Here is a 25,608-nt window from a genome sequence, read left to right as displayed (position 1 = left end):
GCTTCTTCAAGTTTTCTGAAATTTTTATATTTTTTTCAAAGGGTCAAAGTAAATATTTTGTCAAATTTTTATAGAAATTAAACGAGCCAAATAAAATTCAGTCAATGTGTTGGGTACCACCTTAATATACTTAGTGCAAAACATCACGTATTGATTTCTGTTTCTATTACTAGGTAACATCGTATAATGTTTTTACTTTCCTATCATAAACCAGGTTAAACCAGAAATGACAGATGTATTACCTCGAGCTTGATTTATATTTTATTGGATAAAAAATGTATCTTCATAATCACACGAAGGATTTCAATACAAACAGCTGCATGGTGGTAAGACAAAACTATGGTAAAGTCAGATTTTATTTTTTATAAAAAAAATGTAGTTGTTTGACACCAAGAAAAATTAACGAAAGATTTATGTCATCATGTTCAAGAATTTTCCTTGTTTAGCAAATAAACGATTGATGAATCGTTTATAACAAAGTATTGGAAATGCTTGTTTTATTGAGCTGAGCAGGATACGTAATTGTAAAACCAAGTACCAATGTAAAGTCATGACATTGTTCTTTATCTGATGTACCATGTGTGTACTGCACATTTTCACACTTTTGTGGACCAACGATTTCTTCTGAATTACGTATTTGATTTATGAATGTTGATATTTTTATATTATTCAACCATTAACAAGAATTATATTGCTGTAAAACATCTGTAAATGAGGACATCGGTAGTTTTCCGGTGCTCATACATCATAAATCCATTTAGAGAAGACAAATCCTGGTTACAAAATAAAAATCGAGGGAAACACAATTACTATAAAAGGAAAACAAACAAACAACAGGAACACTGAAGTGAACAAATAAAACCACTAACTTACAAAGAAACGAACTGTTTGATAACAACTGCCATATTCCTGACTTGGCACAAAACATTTTAAAAATAAATTGTGGGTGTTATTGCTTGCCAAACCTCCCGCGTTATGACAGTATTAAAAATAAATCGCTGAAAGGACAACACTATGCGACAGAAATAGAGCACAAACATACGCAACTCAATTAAACCATTGTGGTGACGTCAACCTATTCATTTACCGTAGATTCTTTTTCTAGAATCAACACTTCCTATATCCGTCGCTGAAATGGACTTACCAAATTATATTCAATTGTTTTCTTTGTTTGTCTAATTTCATTAAGTTTGAATTGGCCAATTTACTGATTTCTGTTCACTAATAGAATTATTTTAAAAACTTACCTTTATTTTTTGTAATTTCTATATGCCTTCACTGGGAATCGAACCCGCCCATGAATTCTGTTACGTGTTAATAACATCAACATATCGACGAAACCTCTCGGCTACCAATATGTTACGATTTAAATGTCTGATTTCTATATATAAATGAATATATGATCTACATCGGTACAACGGACACACAGGGATTGTACGTTTCTATATACAATAATAGGCAATCGTATAGTATGAGTTGGTAGTCGCGAGGTTTCATAGCTAGGCTCAATGAGTTAGAACTTGTCGGTTTAGGTTCGAATCCTTGTGTTCTCTGTGTTGTCCCTATTCTCTAGTTTTCTTTTCTAAAACCTAGTTTGATCGTTTATTATCGGATCATTGTTGGCTATTCCACATGTTTAAAAAAAATGTTTACATTCTAGGTGTCCATTTTTGTTTTATAAATTAATATAGTATGGTTTCATCTCTTTATCCGTAAATTCTTATGCTAGAAAATCGTGATGTGTCTAGAATAAGACTTCTTGATAGAAATTTCGGACACTTGCTCTATGTATATGTACTATAATATCGTATAGGGTTATTGCATAAATATTGGGGAATATTATTCCGAGTAAAATTTTATATTGCACGAGCTTGCAAGTGCAATATATGTTCTACGAGGGACGATATTTCCCAATATTCATGCAATAACCCTTTTATTGTATATAGCAATATAATATTTGAAAGTAAAAATTGGTTTAAACTAAGATGTTGTCGTTGGTGACGTCATGAATTTTTAAGATTTATTGCACTAGTGCAATATTAGAATTTATTGCACGCTAACTTTTGGTTACATTCTGTGTGAAATATTATATTGCTATGCAATAATATAGGGTTATTGCATGAATATTGGGGAATATTGTCCCGAGTAGAATTTTATATTGCACGAGCTTGCAAGTGCAATATATGTTCTACGAGGGACGATATTTCCCAATATTCATGCAATAACCCTTTTATTGTATAGCAATATAATATTTGAAAGTAAAAATTAGTTTAAACTAAGATTTAAACGTTGATGACGTCATAAATTTTGAAGATTTATTGCACTAGTGCAATATTAGAATTTATTGCACGCTAACTTTTGGTTACGTTCTGTAGGAAATATTATATTGCTATACAATAATATAGGGTTATTGTATGAATATTGTCCAGAGTATAATTGTATATTGCACAAGCTTGCGAGTGCAATATATAGATTCTACAAGGGACTATTTTCTCCAATATTCATGCAATAACCCTTTTATTGTATAGCAGTATAATATTTGAAAGTAAAAATTAGTTTAAACTAAGATTTTGTCGTTGATGACGTCAAGCATTTTGAAGATTTATTGCACTAGCGCAATATTAGAATTTATTGCACGCTAACTTTTGGTTACTTTCTGTGGGAAATATTATATTGATATGCAATAATATATGTTCTTTGTCAAGTTGTTGTCCCCGGCTTTGACACATTCCCCATTTTCATTCTCAATCTTATTAGAAATAAGATCGAATATGTCTCATTTTGTCAAAATATTAAAGGGCAGACGTGTTTTGTTGTACTTGTATTGTTTTGACCATTTAATTGGGATATATAATTTATTATTATAATGCATCGTTTAGCACGATATCTTGGTTATTTAAACTCACTTACAATACCTTCTAATTAAGAATAGGCTTTGATTTTGAAAAGACATTAACACAATAGTTTAAGTTATAGATACAATGGATAAGCGTTGATTCATGAAAAACAAACCATTCGCCCTCCGGGCTCATGGTTTCTTTTTCAAGAATCAACACTTATCCATTGTATCTATATCACAGAAACACACAAACAAATGATATCATAGTCGACACCACATTCAAACTGCAAAACCACAATGAACATATGTTGTATGGATTATACAGGAACACACATCTGTATGTGATTGAAACTAAACTAATTGATAGAACTGTAAAATAAAATACGAGTAAATGGCTTTTAGTTCAAACTACGGTCATTTGATAAAAGGATATGTAAAAGGAGAGAACAATTAAAATCTGCAAAGAGAATTACATGTAAATGGTTTACAATTTGTATCTTTTATTTATCGACGTCGTTTACCTTAATTGTTTGACTTTCTAATTGTTTTAATGTCTTTTGTTTTCTTTCCAGGGTAAAATGAAAATATGTCAACTAATGATTATTCTGTGTGTTTCTGAAGCTCTTGTGGTACCATCAACACGTGAAATACCACCATATAACTTCTCCTTAGGTAAAATTATGTGTGAAAATAAACCTTACTAGATAATTTCTCCATCTTACCTAACATATTTATAGGGATTTCCATTTCCTTACTAATGAAGTGGGCAATCACGAACATCTTACAACGATATATTATCCAGTGATATTTAGACGGGTTTTCATGACATTCAGAAAAAGGACAACGTAAAAGAAAATCGATTCGACTTAAAAATAAAAAAGTTTTCAATCTAATTAGAATATTGATTTATTGTATTGATCTCTGATTACGTTATACTACATATGCTCATATGTAGTATAACGTAATCAGAGATCAATATTTTAATTAGATTGGGAAGTTTTGTTTCTATCTTATTTATTGTTACCTCGAAGATATAAAAGTAAATGGAAATAAACTCATCCAATTTCTGTACGCCAGATGCACTTTAAAAGGATGAACGAAATGTTATTCCATTTGACTGTACGTTCATAGTAAAGTGTACGTATTTCTTTTCCATTTCCGTTTAATTTAAAAGTCAAATGTATGTTGTTCCGTTTGACTGTACGTTTATAGTTTAATATGTGTTATTCCATTTGACTGTACGTTTATGGTTAAATATATGTTATTCCATTTGACCTTTACAGATTAATATATGTTATTCCACTTGACTGTACGTTTATGGCTTAATATATGTTATTCTATTTGACTACGTTTATAGTTTAATATGTATGTTATTCCACTTGACTGTACCTTGATAGTAAAGTATATGTTTCTTCATTTGACTGTTTGTTTACAGTTAAATGAATGGTATTCCACTATATTGTACTTTTATGTTCTTCAGATAATGTTGATGAATTATCTTTTCTACTGACGGCGGTCATCGCCTCTAATATCGTTACAAACATAAAATCATCAAATGAGACTGCTTCACAGACATTGGCGACAATGATGGCGATGATGACGGTGATGATGATGATGTCCCCGGCAATCGCGCCAATTTTTCCTTTGATGGCGACGACCAGTGTGCTATTGATCAATAGTGTCATGGACCAAAGTAAGCATGCTTCAAAATACGTCCGTTATGTTCATCAGCACAACCTAAAATACATTAATGCTCTACTTTTTGTTAACAGATTAAATTCTTTGAATGAACTAGAACCCGTGTTATTGATATGTTATTTTACTTATAAGTTACAAATTAAAAAGATAATGTCTAACAAATTTTAAAATTTAATCCCTTAAAAATGTTATTGTTTAAAACTTCTTTTGGTTTTTTTAAGGGGTGGGGGGGGCTAATAGTTTAGCCTTGGAATTGTAAACTAATTAGTACATTTATTATGTATCGGGTAAAGCTGATGGAAATAATTTTCTTTTCTTTTTGGTTAATAAATCACCCCAGATCGGAGTATAAACTTCACAAAATGGAGGTATGAACATATTCACATTTGTACAAATTTGGGAACAGTAGCATTTATCTGTAATATTTTCAAAAGATTAGGAGCAGTAGCATTTATCTGTAATATTTTCAAAAGATTAGGAGCATTAGCATTTATCTGCAATGTTTACAAACGATGGTGCAGTACCAATTGTGTAATCGAAACTGACAGTATGTAATCAAGATTCTTGTATGATCATGCGAAGTGCTGCTTTGCACTACCTTAATAGACTTGTTGAATATAACTCCAGTTCCATATTTTATATTTGTATATGTTTGAGTTAACTTTACCTTTAACATATTTATTGGTAAATTGAGGAGTTTTACTCATATAAAGACATAATCTGTATTATTCATTGTTTCTTAGAATTGTACTTGTTAACATTTCATCGACTATAAAAATACAATCAATGCAATCATATATATATCTGATGGTTACATTTAGACACGGAAGGATCTGGTGTATCAATTTCTGACAAATAGTCATTACACGCAAATTTAAAAAAAGCAGAGCTTAGCACTTTATTAACTTGTCTTCCTCCGGTTGGGTGTAGTTATATTACCATTTCCATATTTTGGCATACCTCAAAAACACCATTTTAATTAAGATTAAGAGTTAATTTACTCAAAGTTTACCCAGAGTTCATTTCAACAATCCGTCTTCTAACAGAAAATAGAAATATCACGACAGTTGAGATGTTAGCATTGACTGCTTCCAGCTGACCTGGCCTCGATTTATAAGTCAAAAGTCAATTTAATAAACTCATCATAGATACCAGGATTAAATTTTGTATATACGCCAGACTCACGTTTCGTCTATAAAAGACTCATCAGTGACTCTCGAATCCAAAAAAGTTAAAAAGGCCAAATAAGGTACGAAGTTGAAGAGCATTGAGGACCAAAATTCCTACAAGTTTTGCCAAATCCAGCTAAGGTAATATATGCCTGAGGTAGAAAAGCCTTAGTATTTCAATAATTCTAAATTTTGTAAACAGTTAATTTATAAATATAAGTTGTCATATCAGTAAGTTATTATAAGTCAAAATTCAATGAAGTTGTACAATATTATTAATTTTTGTGTATCAATCAAACGTTTCCATAACCATTTTTTCCAATAACTCTTTTAGACGCTTGTCCATCTGATTGGGTTGTACTCGAAGATTCGTGTTATTTCTTCAGTGAGCTTACCAACAGTCTAACCTGGGACGATGCTCAGGTGAGATCTATAACATACAAAATATTCATAAAACAAAGTTGTTTTCAACCGACACTCTTTGTCAATTTCTAGCTGGTGTTCTCTCATTAACTAATTCAACATTTGGTGACTACTAAACGTATACATCAATTTCATCGAACTAGAAAAAAGGATACTACAGATACAGTTAAAACTGTCTTAAATCAAAAAATAATAATGAGGGTCGGATGAAAACAAATTTTTCGACAAAAGAGATGATTTCAGCTTCCCAATTGTGAACTTTCCATTTGAATGTAGAAATATTCCAGCAGCACCTGCATACGGAGTATGTATCTCCCAATTGATGTTCCTGGGCTTGTATAGACTATCAGGATTTCCTTGATAACGGATTGTTGCTCACAAGGAAGCTATTAATTTAAAACCAAGAGTTCCAATTGGTGAAGTTGAAATCATCCATTCGTTGATTTTACGGACGCCACCATGAGTTAGTTGGCCGTTATTAGATATCTGTTTTACAAATGATATCAGATATATTACTTATGTCGTAATTACCATCCCGTTCTCTTTTCATGATTTTGACCTATCGGATTAGACTTATTACCGGGTTTGCTTTCAACATTGTCACCAAATTTTAAATGATTTAGAGAGAGAACATCATTTATGTAGCGGAAATTAACGTTAAAGGATACTGCTATCTTCTTGTCTTTTTTCTTAAGTAGTTACTGTATGAAGTCAGCCTCATACGAAAAAGGGAACAAATCGGCAAGATGAGGGACATGGTTGGTTATCATGGAAATGCCGATAGTTTATTGAAAAACACGTCCTCCCAACGTAACATATATGTTCTCAAACAAATAATCAAACATCTTGATGATGTCAGTTTTAGAGAAATTTTGTTTGAATCAGAGGTTTTTTTTACAAAGTAGGATTTATCCCTTCTTACTACAAGATACTTGTGTCTACGTTGACCATTCTTTTTCATGAAACAAAGCAATACCAACTCTTTCAATTTGCCTTACTTTGGAAAATTGTTAAAGTGTACAAAAGTCAAATGTTTAATACTATTGCAAGTAGAAAGAATCTTAAATTGTATGTACTCTAAAATAACTTTGGATTTTGTAAGTATCCAGATCTGATTCACGCCATCTCTAGGATAGACAGTTTCACAATAACTAAGGAGCCCGGCTTTGATTGCTGATAAAATAAATGTTAATAATAAAAAAAACGGTTTCGTGGAGGAAAGTGGTTTCCTAACCTGTATTGAAAATAAAGGAACTTTTAACATTTCATTGTCATCGTCTACCATTTCTAACCCTTTAAAGCTATGTAAACTATGCGTTTTTTATCATGATAATAAATCACTACATTTGATAGATTTATCAGTACGTATGATTGACTTGTAAGCTTAGAACAGACCATGTAATCTTTGTCGTGGTTTGGCTTTCGTGGTAGTGGCTTGGCTGAAAAAGCAGAAATAAAATTATCTTTACAAATTTGTTGTTAGCAACACTATTTGATATTTAAAGAAAGTGGTAACTCTGTTTTGATATACCATCGGGAGCACACGAACTGCCTTCTAACTTTGTAACACAAGCAGGTGTATTTTCTTTTAGTTTAAAACTACAGACTACTGATTTATAGTACGGCTTCATTTTATATTTTGACTGCCGGCTTTGATTCGATTTAAACTTTACTGTATTCTTTTTTCGTATCTCATATATTGGTACCGAAACATCTATAGATCATCTCCAAAAAAAGCAAGATATTTATATTGTTTGTTAAATTTAGCTAATCTGCAATTCATTCCATCTTCATGTCTAATATATCAATCCCATATCATGCATATACTGTGTTGAAACTTTTGATTCTACTGATGAGTTAAAGTAATCTCAAAATTGTCCTACTCGTATTGCTACCGTGAGAAAAAAGAGGTTATGAATTGGTTAGTGTGCCCTGATTTTAAATGACGTGACTTCATTGTGTCCAAAGCGACAATGGCGAACAATGACGGTACTCGTTTCATCGCAGTGGAGAAAAGCGATACGACAGACTTTGTAGAGCAAATATAAAACGCTCTACAAAGGAGTGATTTAAAAAGTTCTGGAGAACTCCGCAACCCAGAAGATATTTAATTTGAAGATATTGATGTGTATCTGGAAAGATTGTTTATTGCCGTACGTACCAAGGATAAAACAAATCTCCGAGTCATATTATAAGAGCCAGATTCGCTTAAGGTGGTATGGGTGTCTTCCTCCATCTTGGATTGTAAAAAAAAACAGGAAACAAAGGTCCAGATTTTCTATCAAGTTAGCAAAATTTGATGCAGGAATGCAGATATTAAATGTGAATTTTCATTGAAAAGAACCAATTTATAAGAATACAACTTATTAAATATAAATACTTTTGCAAATATTGATTATTTTTTGTTGTTTATAAAAAAAAACAAATAGGCATTTTAAGGGGAGGTAACTCTAAAACAGTGCATTTTCTGAAGGATTCTACATTATTTTGAATTTTAGCCGGAAAAAACATACGGTGACCCAATCTTTTCTTTTGATATTCTCAAAGCATTGTTTGAAAGCTATCTTTTGCTTAAGTATTTAACAATTCTATCATTTTGTTTAGTTTTTAATCTCAAAATGGTGTTTTTTCCTGTATAAACCATACAAAATGTGTCATTTTGTCACGTCCTGTAGCTTGAAAAAATGCGCGGTGACCTATCATTTTTATTATATTTTTTAACATATATCAATAGATACTACGTTTTGGCGAAGTATGAGCAAATTCTATCATTTTTATTCTAGACTCCCTCCCATACCACCTTAAGTGTATTCAATCTTCCATAAATAGATATCTAAATGAAAATATCAACATCGGTGACCGTATTATGTAGTATTTAAATATCATTCGGCAATCTTCGGTAGAATCCGCTACTCTCCTTCTATCCGTTAGATGAAGGTACGGAATTGGCCGAGTTGAGACGAATGAATTAAATGTGGGATAAATAGATTATAACATGTCTTTTCCATATTGGCCCGGTATCATTCCTCGACCCATATGATATTGGAGTCTCGGAATGATACCAAGGCCAATATGGAAAAAGGCAAAATCTATACTTATTTCTCAAAATAACAAATTACATTAATTGGTATAGAGATACACACAATAAAGTTTACATAATGTTATATAATCCGGGCGAGGAAAGAACAAAAATTTGCGTCCGCAAATTTGAAGATTTAACATTGTTGTGATAGAATTTAGAATAATGATGTTATAAAATGTGTCATGTATTACCTTCACTGGTGTTCCAATGTCTGTCGTAGAGTAATGTATGTGTGTGTGGTTTGTTGTTTGTTTTTATACTTGTCTACATATTTAGGATTACTGCAACGAACGTGGTGCAAAATTAGCAGAACCTGAAACGACGCAAGAAGTTAATCTGTTGAAAACTGAGGTAAACAACAAATACGGCACCGTCGATAATGGTAGGTATTCCAGTTTAGTAATATATGTTAAGGGTTGTGAAAAGTAACGATAACATATTAAAAAAAAGACAAAAAAAATACAAATAAGAACTGTCAACATAAATGCATCAGAATCTTTTTTTGAAGTATTTATTTTTCTGTCTTTGAAATAATATAAAAAAAAGAAGATGTGGTATGATTGCCAATGAGCCATCTCATCACAACAGACCAAACGACACAGAAATTAACAACTATAGGTCACCGCACGGCCTTCAACAATGCGAAAAGCCCATACCGCATAGTCAGCTATAAAAGAACAGAAATGACAAATGCATTTAGCAATTCAACCAAAAAGCTAACGACCTCTTTTATGTACCAAAAAAAATCGAAAAGCAAATATGTAACACAGCAGCAAATGACGACCACTGAATTACAGGCTCCTGACTTATGACAGACACGTACATACAGAATATGGCTGAGTTAAACATGCAAGCGGGATTCCCCCTAAACCTGGGACTGGTGTTAAAAATGTTTATCCTGTGTGAAATAAAAGTAAAAATAACCAGTGGTTTTAATTAACATTGAATACCTGATGTCAATCATTAGCAGAACAAATTAAACGATCATAGAGAAATATTCTTAAGAAGATACTTTTTTTCACTGAACATATTTTAATAGAGACCAGCTGAGGCCCGACTCCGAGTGCCGTATTGTTTTGCTGCGTTGAAGACCCATTAGTGGCCTTCATGTGTTATCTGCTCTTTGGTTGGGTTGTTGTCTCTATGACACACTCCCCATTTGCATTCCCAATTTTATCTATAAAGTGTGTTGACTAAGGCTAAAATATCGACTGTCACTGGAAAACTGATATCTTGGATAGGAGGTAATAAGGGTGTCACCTAAAACTTGTCACCTAAGGATTCCTTATATTAATTGTAATGAACGCGTATGTTCAAGGAATTAACAAACTATTCTTTCTATAAAATTCCCAATTCTAAATAGAAGATTCAAACTTGAGACTTTTTAAATACTAAAATGCATTATGTTCTTCTCATATATGTTATGATGGTATGATACTTAACCCCTAACAGGAAGAATTGTGCCTGATATTCATATGATGAAGACATCATCTTTCAACCAGTTTAATTAAAGTCTTGAGCTGGCATGTCAGTTAACTGCTAGTAGTCTGTTGTTATTTATGTTTTATTGTCATTTTGTTTATTTTCTTTTGGTACATCTTCTGACATCAGACTCGGACTTCTCTTGAACTGAGTTTTTATGTGCGTATTACTTTTCTACATTGGCTAGAGGTATAGGGGGAGGGTTGAAATATCATAATAAAATTGAGAAAGGAAATGGGGAATGTGTCAAAGCGACAACAACCCGACCATATAGCAGACAACAGCCGAAGGCCACACATGGGTCTTCAATGTAGCGCACCCGTAAGTGTCCTTCAGCTGGCCCCTAAAATATGTATACTAGTACAGTGATAATGGACTTCATACTAAACTACGAATTATACACAAGAAACTAAAATTAAAAAGCATACAAGACTAACAAAGACCAGAGGCTCCTGACTTGGGACAGGCGCAAAATTGCGGCGGGGTTAAACATGCAACCCTCCCCTATATCTCTAGTCAATGAAGAAAAGTAGACGCATAACCATACGCACATTAAAATTCAGTTCAAGAGAAGTCCGAGTCCGATGTCAAAAGATGTAACAAAGGAAAATAAATAGAATGACAAAAATACATAAATAACAACAGACTACTAGCAGTTAACTGACATGCCAGCTCCAGACCTCAATTAAACTGATTGAAAGATTATGTCTTCATCAAATTAATATCAAGCATAATCCCTCCCGTTAGGGGTTTAGTATCATACTATCATAAAATATATGAGAAGAACATAACCCGTGTCATGCCAATAACTGTTTTTTTTTTAAATAAATGTGTTTAGTTCCGATGCAAAGACTCTATAAGTGAATCAATATTAAAGCTTTTGAGGTGAATACTGACATTTTTGTGCTTTGTAAAGAATATTACCATAAAAGATTGGATGTGAAATACCTGAACGTATAAGATGTCTGCATGTTAAGTTATATTTACGAATTATTTCCTTATACCGGTGATAAAATTTAGTAAATGGTTTGACCAGTTTGTGATGTCGAAAACCCTGGTGTAATAATTTTTCAGTAATTACATAAATTTCTCTCGATAAAATCTAATACGTTGTTACATACACGAGCAAATCGTACAAGTTAAGGTAACAGGTACGTAAATGGCTTGTTCTGCGATTTTTAAAAGAAATTGTATGCACGTAGAACTTATTGAAAGATAATGAAAAATCGAAAAATTTAAGTTGGTCACCGATCTAATTTCCGAGTTCCAGGCATTTGAAAATGGTAATGAAACAACATAAAGTACATAGACATAACGTCAAATTTGAACCAAAAATAAGAAATGTCAAGCTTTATTTATTCTGCAGTTTAAACCAATCCTATGATTTTTCTATAAAAATCAAATGTTTTTTAGGTATTATTTTCCTTTCTTTTGATATATAATTTTTATGGGGTTACCGGACTTCTTTTTCATATATCAGCCGTTGAAAGGGTGTTGCTGATTGGAAAAGAGAGAAAAATCATGACGTCGCCGAAAGGATAACGCAACGTCAAGCTATTTCAGCAAAATTGTAACGATGTAACGACTGCCTCATTATAATTTGTTTGGCTATTCCGAATGAAATGCGCTATAGAGCATATTATCCTGCCTGGAAAAAGGATTGATTACCTATTATTGTTTTTTCAGTGATTATACGAGGTCCTAAGTATTTATAACACATTTCTGGAATGAATCATTAAAAACAGAAATGTTTAAGGACATATGTTTATAAACTTATTGAACAGAAACGATAAAAGATCTATCATTAAAATAGATTCTCCGAATGACGAGATACATTCAATGTTCACATATTCGACCACAATATTGGAGGCGAAATATACCGCGCAACGGGAAATTGAAACTTATAAGCCGAAAACATACTGACAATGTCTTGTGAAAAAACGAAAAACGGTCAAAAGACAAACGGTAAATAAATGGGGAAATGTGTTCATGGGACACAGATGCGCCCGCTTGCATATGATGTTATAAAGTAATATTACTAAAAAACTTTAAAAGTGACGCCACCAAAATTTAAACTAGATATGTGATCTTTTTTAGTAATCAGCATTGTGTATAAGTCTTCTAACATTTGGTTGAGGCAAACTAAAGTTAGAGAAAGGAAACCAATTTTGGACGGTACGACGGACGGACAGACGGACACGTGTTAAAAGTACTTTTTTCTCCATCGTTGGTTTTGTTCCGTTATTATAGTGCGGACAGTGCATAGATGTGAATATCTAAAAACAAATGTATATAAATTTCAACTTATTTATTTTTTGGTTTTTTAGTTATTCGGCTTCGCCGCGGTTGGCAATGTTTTCTCAGGATACCAATCTGCTATATCCCCCACTAAGCTATGTGTTGTTATAAATTGTTCAACATAGACTTTGAACACACTTTATATGACGTTCAGATAAATGTATCCAGTCTAGATTTTGTGAGCTGTAATGATCAAGCTAACAATGTACTGAATAGAAAAGCTGCGTGTGATTTTAAAGAACCGTCTTCAAGGGATTTTAACGTATGTATTAGATGTTGCAGAGAGTGGAAATCGCCAACAGCTTTAGGACCTTGTAATTTATGCCAACAATATTCATGTTAATACTTTAGAATTTTTTGCAAGTTTTGCGAAAATTGAGAAGAAATACGTAAAGCAAAAATAAAAACTCTAATTCTAAATTTTTATAGCAGCATTTGCACATGTATATAAACAGTATCAACTGAAATCGAAATAACTGTAATTCCGAAATTTTGCGCAATTTAAAATGAATTGATTGATGCAAGCAGAAATTTCTATATCTTCAGTATATTAATATTAATATATACTTTGCTAATTATTTTATTTTTGAAGTGGCGGTAAAGCCGTAATTTTCAATCAGCGGATCTATATTTTTCCCTGCCGCTTTTTCATGCCGCAGTGGAAGCTTGTAATTCACAATGTTCCATTCAATTCAAATTGACTGAAAAGCAACGTGTATTCATTTCTTTTAAATTTTCGTTCATTTTGAAAGACAGTTTTACTTCGGAGCTCCCGTTTGTTCATGCGGAAGGCCCCATCACCATTAGTCATTACGATTCTCGTTCAAGTTAATTGTCACTTTCTCTTGCTTACCCGTCTGAGGTAATTTCCGACATTATATTTTACAAATTTCATGTCACACAGAAAGCAATTAAACTCTTTTGCTATTCAATATTTTTTTTACTATAAATTATTTGTTTTAAAATAGCACTAGTACTTTCATTTTCAAATTCTATTTATAGACCATATCTCGGACGTGAAAGAAAGCACTGTAAAGAAAGATTTATGATTATATTTATATGAGAAAATGGTTATATAACAGTTAAAACAGGAATATCAAATTAAAAAATATTAGTATTAACCTTTTTTTTGTGTCGAGGATTGAATACGTCCTAGCCGTTTTCATTCGCGTGACAGTTGTTTTGGGAAAATTTATTTCTTTGAATGCAAATGAATGAATGTAAGTCCGTGACAAAGTTTGCCATGGAATGTCAATAAATAAAATGACAATATATAGTGTACGCTTTAATTTGTTATTGTGGGTAATCTCAGTGTGTAATGCATGTACGTGTTTATGATATTCTTATCAATATATACTACATTTTGTTTTCACGTCACATATCAACATTCCCGATTTTTAAGTCTCTGATCTTTGCCGATTACCGGCGTATAGTAAGTTCATGTATGGACATTTACCCCAAGGTATAAACAAAACAGTTCCGAGATCCATTCTTTGTACTTTAAACAGTTTTGTAGAAACATATATTTTATATGCAAGCTTTAAGTTGGTCAGCTAGTATTAGTAAAGGACAGTAAACCCAACACAGTCGCTCTTCGGCCATCACGACATGCCAAGTTTCTTTCATTTTCATGGGAGGAAAGCAATGTTTAAATGTTACAAAATATTTAATTTTACATTCTTTAATTTTAGCTATATTTTGATGAGATGCATTCAATACTCTTCCACCAAATTGACCATTATTCCGACGAAGCGGAATATATTCCGACATCTTGAAAATATTTGTTCTGGTGTACGGGAGATAACTCCCATAGCAACAAACCCCGATTTTCCCGTTTTCCGCTAGAGGCGTTCATTTACGTACCTCTCACCTTAAGATAATATAAACACCATAAGATGGTGACAAGGGAACGTCACCATCTAAAAATGGATAATTAACGATAGGAAATGAAAAATCATCTCTTTTATCATAAAATTTTGCATTAAGCTTCCCGTTAATGATATAGATATCAAGATCGAAGAAAGGGCAGTGGTCATTGTTAGTATTAGCTTTATTTAATGTAAGTTCAACAGGATAAATTTCTTTAGTATACATACTGAAGTCGTCATTATTGAGAGCCAATATATCATCCAAATATCTAAGAGTATTGTTAAATTTTTGTATCAAATGTTGTTTTTTGCTAATTTTAGTTATAAATTGTAACTTATAACAATACAAAAACAGGTCCGCAATAAGTGGTGCACAGTTAGTCCCCACTGGAATTATACATGTTTAACCCCGCCGCATTTTTGCGCCTGTCCTTTATTAGTTTTGTATCATTCTTAATTTTAGTTTCTTGTGTACAATTTGGAGTTTAGTATGGCGTTCATTATCACTGAACTAGTACAAAAATGTATATATATTTGTTATGGGGCCATCAGAAGGACGCCTCCGGGTGCGGGAATTTTTCGCTGCATTGAAGACCTCTTGGTGACCTTCTGCTGTTGTCTGTTCTATGGTCGGGTTGTTGTCTCTTTACATTCCCCATTTCCATTTTCAATTTTATTACCTGTGTTTTGGAATGTTTAAATTCAAGTCAGAGAGTAAAAGGTTTTTTTTTTAATCTTATATCATATGCATTTTAAATAAAGGAATTCATTTAAGATTCGATTCTGCTTTTGAAAATATATGGTGTTTCATTTCATCTGTCGCCAGATTAAATGCATGTTACTTATCAAAAGCAAAAACCTCCATTTGAAACGATCAATTCCCCCAATTAACGACAGAAACTCTTCAACTATAAAATACTAGCATATCCTTTAATCTAGAGGAAGCGACAGAGGTTACATGTAAATCGGGGACCAAAGATTATCTTTCATTCTTTAGAGTCAGTTCCTTTGAAGGTTCTTAACAACTTCGTAAGTTAAGTGTTGTTCGCAAATTCGAAACAACAGCAATGGAAAAAAAACTTGTGATAAAATTAATAGTTACATTTCACATTAAGGTAAGATAGTTTAGTGTTTAAATTTTGTTCTGTTTAAGGAGAGATAACCCGATTCTAGCCATGTTTCGTCGCCTATATTGCATGCATTATGCTTGCCATGTATTTGATATTATCGCTATTTTGTGCATTTTTTCCTTTGATCTTTTTTTGTGATAATTTTTCATATCATGCTATTCGCTTGAGATGGAAAATGATCGCTAGAAACTAAGGAGGCACGCGGCGTTGCTAATGAAATTGACATGAAATTGACAACATCGTCATAGAAAAATAGCGATAAACAGATTATCATTGGTCATCTCAAATCGATTGCTTTTTTCGCTTTCGACGTCCCGGCTTTGGGATAATGATAATTATGCTCTCTTATGAAATACTTGCGGAATTTTGCCTGTAGAAGTATGGCTTTGAGGTTATAATATGCTCTGTTTTGAAATTCTTACCGTAGTATTTATCGGATTATTAACTTATAGGACTATGGCTTGGAGGTGATGATATGAACACTGATGGAGTTTGGGAGTGGAGTTCTACAAATACCCCGATATCAACCACTGATTCTGATTGGGATACACCTAATGGTAATCCGGGCAGTGAACAGTGTATGCTGCTTTATTTGGCTTTTGGTACTCGTTGGCGGGATACTGCTTGCGATGAGGAACATGCATTTATTTGTGAAAGAGGTGAACAGTTGCACTATTTTTTAAGTAGTATTAAGAAAAATACAGGAACTAAATTGGTTTTATTTTCACAATTATACTCACGATGTTTACGGTGGATATATTATACTATATTTATGATGTGAAAATCCGGAAAAAATAGTTCGAAATTAATTGATACTAAGACAGTAATTGATATCATTGGTTAGAAGTAGTAAATAAGTTGCAGTTTAAACTAGAAACATTTTTAAAGTTTTGGTACACATTCTATTATCCGTTGCTTTACTAAAGACTGTAATTATCATGATAAAAACAGATTTATGAACACATAACAGAGAACATTCAGGTAAACTTACCTATGAACGGAAATACTATAATTGCATATGAGTAAGTTACATTTGTCATATTTTATTTCATATCACCAAAAATGATTTTATTATTCCAGACTTTATATTAACAACGTGGCGCTCAGTAATAACACATGCATTATTTTCTATTTCAGTTTAATCTTTGACAGTTGAATGGAAGGTCTTTCAAACAAGATGATATGTCAGTACTTTTATTACCAAAATGACTTTGATCACGAGAACTACAAATTGGGTAAAATATGGTTTTCTAGACATTAAAATTCAAAGATGTTTAACTTTGTATTGATTTACTCGATCGATATTGTTCACCGAAAAATATGATTTCGTACAGATAAAACAGATCTCAAGATAAATGTATTGATACAACCAATCTAATTAGATTGTGATACAACCAACTATCTTCCAGAGACAGACTCAGACATTAACAGCTATAGGTCACCGTACGGTATTCCAAACACTACAAGACAGTTAATAGTTATATTCTTTTGTAAAAGAAAGGCGAAAGATATACCATTTGGACATTTAAACTAGGAAGTCGATAATAAACTGACAACGCCATAGTAAACTACGAAATAGTATACTATGCACATAAAAAAACTCAAAACTGAGCAATACGAACCCCACCAAAATCTGAGGGTGGTCTCAGGTACTCGAGAAGGGTAAGAAGATCCTGCTCCACATATGGCAACTGTCGTGTTGCTCGTGCAACTGTTGTTGACTTAAATGTTTTATTTGTTTTGGTGGTTTATTTTTAAACAAACTAGTTTGAAAGCTCAGAGATAGCAAAGGATTATGTAAGATAGTATGATTTTTATATCAATGGGTAATACTTTTTAATCACTGCGAGTATTCTTTGATATGGTTTTATTTTTTCTCGGTTGTGACATCACCAAAGTAGACTTGTCACAGACATTGTACTTGTCACAAGAAACACGGCATTTTCCATAATTGAAGCAAGATCGGATTACCATTACCGGAGTACCTGAAATCGCCCACTTTAATGAGGGGGTTTTGTTGCCCGGGGTTAACTTTCCTGTGTAGTTTTAAAGACAATTGTTCGTGTTTTAGTCGTGTTTCGTCCTTTGTCTGTTTTCTTCGACTTATGAATATTTCTCTTTTTTGTTTAAGAGTTTGCGCATGGAATTTTTTGTTGATGGTAAATACAATTGTGAATGGAAATGGGGAATGTGTCAAAGAGACAACAACCCGACCAAATGATACTAGTTCAGTAATCATGAAGATCATACTTAAATTTAAAACATATATAAATGAACTAAAATCAAAAATTCTTACTAGACTAACAAAGGCCAAAGATTCCTGACTTGAAACAGGCGCAAAAAAGCGGCGGGGTTAACAATGTTTTGTGAGATCTCAAACCTCCCCCTATACATATTGCCAATGTAGAAAAAAAACACACACACAGCAATACGCACAGTAAAAATCAGTTTAATAGAAGTCCGAGTCCGATGTCAGAATAGTAACAAAAGAAACTAAGCAAAATGACAATGATACATAAATTAACAAAGGACTACTAGCAGTTACTGACGTGTCAGCTCCAGAACTTAATATAACTGATTGAGAGATTATGTCTTCATCATATGAATATCAATCACAAACATCCCGTTAGGTGTTTATTATCATAGCATCATAACATATATGAGAAGTATATACGTAACCCGTATCATGTCAACAACTGGTTCTAGAATAAATGTTTTTCCGATGCAAAGACCCTACAAGTGAATCAATATTAAATGCAAAGTATGCCATCTTTAATGACATGACAACAGTATCGGAACTATATTCCTTCTGTTAATAAATCTGTTTAAAGGTTAGGTTAGCTTGGACATATAGGATGTCTGCATGATAATTTATATTTTCGAATAATGTCCTTGTGCCGATGATAAAGTTTAGTAAATGTACGTTGTATCATGCACGAGCGAATCGAACAAGTTGAGATATGCCAAGATGACAAGGGAACGTCACCATCGGAAAATACCATATTATTAACAATATAGGAAATGAAAAATTACTCTTTTATTATAAATGTTGGTATTAAGCTTTCGTTAATGATATAGATATCAAGTTTCAGTAAAGGCAGTGTTCATTGTTAGTAAAAGCTTTGTTTAAAGTTAGTTCAACATGATAGTTCTCTTTAGTACACATACTGAAGTCGTCATTATTGAGAGCCAATATATCATCCAAATATCTAAAAAATACTATTATTTGTTTTTGTATCAGAGGTTGGTTTGATTGTTCTTTGATAATTTCAGTCATACATTGTAACTTATAACAATACAGAAACAGGTCAGCAACAAGTGGTGCAAGTTAGTCCCCACTCACGGTAATTCCTTTAACTAGACGATATACGGAATCTCGATTTAGTGAACAAACTTTTTATCTAGTAACTAAACATTCTAGGGCAGTTACAGTATCAAAGCAGGTCCAATTGACATAGTTCTTTTGTTTGTTGTTACAAAAAAAATACCTAAAAGAGTTTGAACAAAATTATATGATTCTTTTTCATAATAAGAATAAGAGGCAAAGTGGTATAGATGGTAGAAAATGAAAACTTTAAACATATTCAAAATCACCAATATAAGCATGTAATTTATCAAGTACTTCCAACGAGTTTTTGACACTCTGAAAAAAATCAATTCAACTATTTTCAAAGGCCTTATTTGAACAATTTGTCATCAGGTTTTTGATTGTACCAAGTGTACTAGTAAGTAGAATAGACGTTTGACTAGTGGAACAATGGCTTGAAGACGAAATGAATCTATATATGTAATGTGTGTTGTGCAGCTTCAAAAGCCAGTACACAGTACTTAGTTTGAACTTTCATTGTATTTGGTTCTGTTTGTGTAACTTAAAGTTAAAGTTTGTTACAGATGTCATTTTCCGAAAGTGGAGTGAGTTGGAATGTTAGTGAATTCGTGATTTCCTTTTTTGTAGGACCTCAATGTAAATTTTACGTCAATCAATATTTCTATTATTAGCATCATTATCAGCTGGAATAAAAACAAATTCCTTGGTGAGATCTTTTAGTTTATGTTTGCTACGAGAAATATGGTTATTATTTATGGTTGATGTTAGGAGTCAAATGTTCTTTAAAATTCTGTATACGTATACATGTATTAACTTTATGCCTTTCTGCAATAAATAAAATAAAAGAGTCCAAGGAATTCTTGTCACCTTTTCTCGTTTCATCCATTTCAGTGTTGTTAAATTCGTTCAATGTTGTTTAGTTCATTCACAACTTTTAGAGCTTGAACACAAGAAAGGAGAATCATACAAAAAAGACAAATTAATAAAAGCCCGTATGTTGAAAAAAAAAGGAGAGAAAGATACCAAGGGAACATTCAAACACATACATAGAAAATAAACTGACAAAGCCATGGCTAAAATGGAGAAGACAAACAGACACAACAGTACACAAACACAACATAGAAAATAAACTGACAAAGCCATGGCTGAAACGGAGAAGACAAACAGACACAACAGTACACAAACACAACATAGAAAATAAACTGACAAAGCCATGGCTGAAACGGAGAAGACAAACAGACACAACAGTACACAAACACAACATAGAAAATAAACTGACAAAGCCATGGCTAAAATGGAGAAGACAAACAGACACAGCAGTACACAAACACAACATAGAAAATAAACTGACAAAGCCCTGGCTGAAACGGAGAAGACAATCAGACACAACAGTACACAAACACAACATAGAAAATAAACTGACAAAGCCATGGCTGAAACGGAGAAGACAAACAGACACAACAGTACACAAACACAACATAGAAAATAAACTGACAAAGCCATGGCTAAAATGGAGAAGACAAACAGACACAACAGTACACAAACACAACATAGAAAATAAACTGACAAAGCCATGGCTAAAATGGAGAAGACAAACAGACACAACAGTACACAAACACAACATAGAAAATAAACTGACAAAGCCCTGGCTGAAACGGAGAAGACAAACAGACACAACAGTACATAAACACATACATAGAAAATAAACTGACAAAGCCATGGCTAAAATGGAGAAGACAAACAGACACAGCAGTACACAAACACAACATAGAAAATAAACTGACAAAGCCATGGCTAAAATGGAGAAGACAAACAAACACAACAGTACACAAACACAACATAGAAAATAAACTGACAAAGCCATGGCTGAAACGGGGAAGACAAACAGACACAACAGTACACAAACACAACATAGAAAATAAACTGACAAAGCCATGGCTAAAATGGAGAAGACAAACAAACACAACAGTACACAAACACAACATAGAAAATAAACTGACAAAGCCATGGCTGAAACGGGGAAGACAAACAGACACAACAGTACACAAACACAACATAGAAAATAAACTGACAAAGCCATGGCTAAAATGGAGAAGACAAACAGACACAGCAGTACACAAACACAACATAGAAAATAAACTGACAAAGCCATGGCTAAAATGGAGAAGACAAACAAACACAACAGTACACAAACACAACATAGAAAATAAACTGACAAAGCCATGGCTGAAACGGAGAAGACAAACAGACACAACAGTACACAAACACAACATAGAAAATAAACTGACAAAGCCATGGCTAAAATGGAGAAGACAAACAGACACAGCAGTACACAAACACAACATAGAAAATAAACTGACAAAGCCCTGGCTGAAACGGAGAAGACAATCAGACACAACAGTACACAAACACAACATAGAAAATAAACTGACAAAGCCATGGCTGAAACGGAGAAGACAAACAGACACAACAGTACACAAACACAACATAGAAAATAAACTGACAAAGCCATGGCTAAAATGGAGAAGACAAACAGACACAACAGTACACAAACACAACATAGAAAATAAACTGACAAAGCCATGGCTAAAATGGAGAAGACAAACAGACACAACAGTACACAAACACAACATAGAAAATAAACTGACAAAGCCCTGGCTGAAACGGAGAAGACAAACAGACACAACAGTACATAAACACATACATAGAAAATAAACTGACAAAGCCCTGGCTGAAACGGAGAAGACAAACAGACACAACAGTACATAAACACATACATAGAAAATAAACTGACAAAGCCATGGCTGAAACGGGGAAGACAAACAGACACAACAGTACACAAACACAACATAGAAAATAAACTGACAAAGCCATGGCTAAAACGGAGAAGACAAACACACAACAGTACACAAACATAACATAGAAAATAAACTGACAAAGCCATGGCTAAAACGGGGAAGACAAACAGACACAACAGTACACAAACACAACATAGAAAATAAACTGACAAAGCCATGGCTGAAACGGGGAAGACAAAAAGACACAGCAGTACACAAACACAACATAGAAAATAAACTGACAAAGCCATGGCTGAAACGGAGAAGACAAACAGACACAACAGTACAACACAACATAGAAAATAAACTGACAAAGCCATGGCTGAAACGGAGAAGACAAACAGACACAACAGTACACAAACACAACATAGAAAATAAACTGACAAAGCCATGGCTAAAACGGAGAAGACAAACAGACACAACAGTACACAAACACAACATAGAAAATAAACTGACAAAGCCATGGCTAAAACGGGGAAGACAAACAGACACAACAGAACACAAACACAACATAGAAAATAAACTGACAAAGCCATGGCTGAAACGGGGAAGACAAACAGACACAGCAGTACACAAACACAACATAGAAAATAAACTGACAAAGCCATGGCTGAAACGGAGAAGACAAACAGACACAACAGTACACAAACACAACATAGAAAATAAACTGACAAAGCCATGGCTAAAATGGAGAAGACAAACAGACACAGCAGTACACAAACACAACATAGAAAATAAACTGACAAAGCCATGGCTAAAATGGAGAAGACAAACAAACACAACAGTACACAAACACAACATAGAAAATAAACTGACAAAGCCATGGCTGAAACGGAGAAGACAAACAGACACAACAGTACACAAACACAACATAGAAAATAAACTGACAAAGCCATGGCTAAAATGGAGAAGACAAACAGACACAGCAGTACACAAACACAACATAGAAAATAAACTGACAAAGCCCTGGCTGAAACGGAGAAGACAATCAGACACAACAGTACACAAACACAACATAGAAAATAAACTGACAAAGCCATGGCTGAAACGGAGAAGACAAACAGACACAACAGTACACAAACACAACATAGAAAATAAACTGACAAAGCCATGGCTAAAATGGAGAAGACAAACAGACACAACGGTACACAAACACAACATAGAAAATAAACTGACAAAGCCATGGCGAAAATGGAGAAGACAAACAGACACAACAGTACACAAACACAACATAGAAAATAAACTGACAAAGCCCTGGCTGAAACGGAGAAGACAAACAGACACAACAGTACATAAACACATACATAGAAAATAAACTGACAAAGCCATGGCTAAAATGGAGAAGACAAACAGATACAGCAGTACACAAACACAACATAGAAAATAAACTGACAAAGCCATGGCTAAAATGGAGAAGACAAACAGACACAACAGTACACAAACACAACATAGAAAATAAACTGACAAAGCCCTGGCTGAAACGGAGAAGACAAACAGACACAACAGTACACAAACACAACATAGAAAATAAACTGACAAAGCCATGGCTAAAATGGAGAAGACAAACAGACACAGCAGTACACAAACACAACATAGAAAATAAACTGACAAAGCCCTGGCTGAAACAGAGAAGACAATCAGACACAACAGTACACAAACACAACATAGAAAATAAACTGACAAAGCCATGGCTGAAACGGAGAAGACAAACAGACACAACAGTACACAAACACAACATAGAAAATAAACTGACAAAGCCATGGCTAAAATGGAGAAGACAAACAGACACAACAGTACACAAACACAACATAGAAAATAAACTGACAAAGCCCTGGCTGAAACGGAGAAGACAAACAGACACAACAGTACATAAACACATACATAGAAAATAAACTGACAAAGCCCTTGCTGAAACGGAGAAGACAAACAGACACAACAGTACATAAACACATACATAGAAAATAAACTGACAAAGCCATGGCTGAAACGGGGAAGACAAACAGACACAACAGTACACAAACACAACATAGAAAATAAACTGACAAAGCCATGGCTAAAACGGAGAAGACAAACAGACACAACAGTACACAAACATAACATAGAAAATAAACTGACAAAGCCATGGCTAAAACGGGGAAGACAAACAGACACAACAGTACACAAACACAACATAGAAAATAAACTGACAAAGCCATGGCTGAAACGGGGAAGACAAAAAGACACAGCAGTACACAAACACAACATAGAAAATAAACTGACAAAGCCATGGCTGAAACGGAGAAGACAAACAGACACAACAGTACAACACAACATAGAAAATAAACTGACAAAGCCATGGCTGAAACGGAGAAGACAAACAGACACAACAGTACACAAACACAACATAGAAAATAAACTGACAAAGCCATGGCTAAAACGGAGAAGACAAACAGACACAACAGTACACAAACACAACATAGAAAATAAACTGACAAAGCCATGGCTAAAACGGGGAAGACAAACAGACACAACAGTACACAAACACAACATAGAAAATAAACTGACAAAGCCATGGCTGAAACGGGGAAGACAAACAGACACAGCAGTACACAAACACAACATAGAAAATAAACTGACAAAGCCATGGCTGAAACGGAGAAGACAAACAGACACAACAGTACACAAACACAACATAGAAAATAAACTGACAAAGCCATGGCTAAAACGGAGAAGACAAACAGACACAACAGTACACAAACACAACATAGAAAATAAACTGACAAAGCCATGGCTGAAACGGGGAAGACAAACAGACACAACAGTACACAAACACAACATAGAAAATAAAACTGACAAAGCCATGGCTGAAACGGGGAAGACAAACAGACACAACAGTACACAAACACAACATAGAAAATTAAACTGACAAAGCCATGGCTGAAACGGAGAAGACAAACAGACACAACAGTACACAAACACAACATAGAAAATAAAACTGACAAAGCCATAGCTGAAACAGGGAAGACAAACAGACACAACAGTACACAAACACAACATAGAAAATAAAACTGACAAAGCCATGGCTGAAACGGGGAAGACAAACAGACACAACAGTACACAAACACAACATAGAAAATAAAACTGACAGAGCCATGGCTGAAACGGGGAAGACAAACAGACACAACAGTACACAAACACAACATAGAAAATAAAACTGACAAAGCCCTGGCTGAAACGGGGAAGACAAACAGACACAACAGTACACAAACACAACATAGAAAATAAACTGACAAAGCCATGGCTGAAACGGGGAAGACAAACAGACACAACAGTACACAAACACAACATAGAAAATAAAACTGACAAAGCCATGGCTGAAACGGGGAAGACAAACAGACACAACAGTACACAAACACAACATAGAAAATAAAACTGACAAAGCCATGGCTGAAACGGGGAAGACAAACAGACACAA

General features: G+C 33.7%; 1 protein-coding gene across 1 annotated transcript; it reads left to right on the top strand.

The window, feature by feature from the left end:
* Positions 1-185: 185 nt before the first annotated feature.
* LOC139493214 (ladderlectin-like) lies at positions 186-17,267 on the top strand. Its single transcript, XM_071281424.1, has 7 exons — positions 186-326; positions 3,412-3,511; positions 4,320-4,532; positions 6,041-6,129; positions 9,488-9,593; positions 16,442-16,648; positions 17,127-17,267. The coding sequence occupies exons 1-7, from the start codon at positions 276-278 to the stop codon at positions 17,129-17,131; spliced, it is 771 nt and encodes a 256-aa protein (XP_071137525.1). The 5' UTR covers positions 186-275; the 3' UTR covers positions 17,132-17,267.
* Positions 17,268-25,608: the final 8,341 nt, after the last annotated feature.

Source organism: Mytilus edulis, chromosome 10 (genome assembly GCF_963676685.1).
Source record: "Mytilus edulis chromosome 10, xbMytEdul2.2, whole genome shotgun sequence".
Classification (NCBI taxonomy): Eukaryota; Metazoa; Mollusca; class Bivalvia; order Mytilida; family Mytilidae; genus Mytilus; species Mytilus edulis.
Note: the sequence above shows the minus strand (reverse complement) of the source record. Positions and strands in the feature narration are given on the sequence as shown.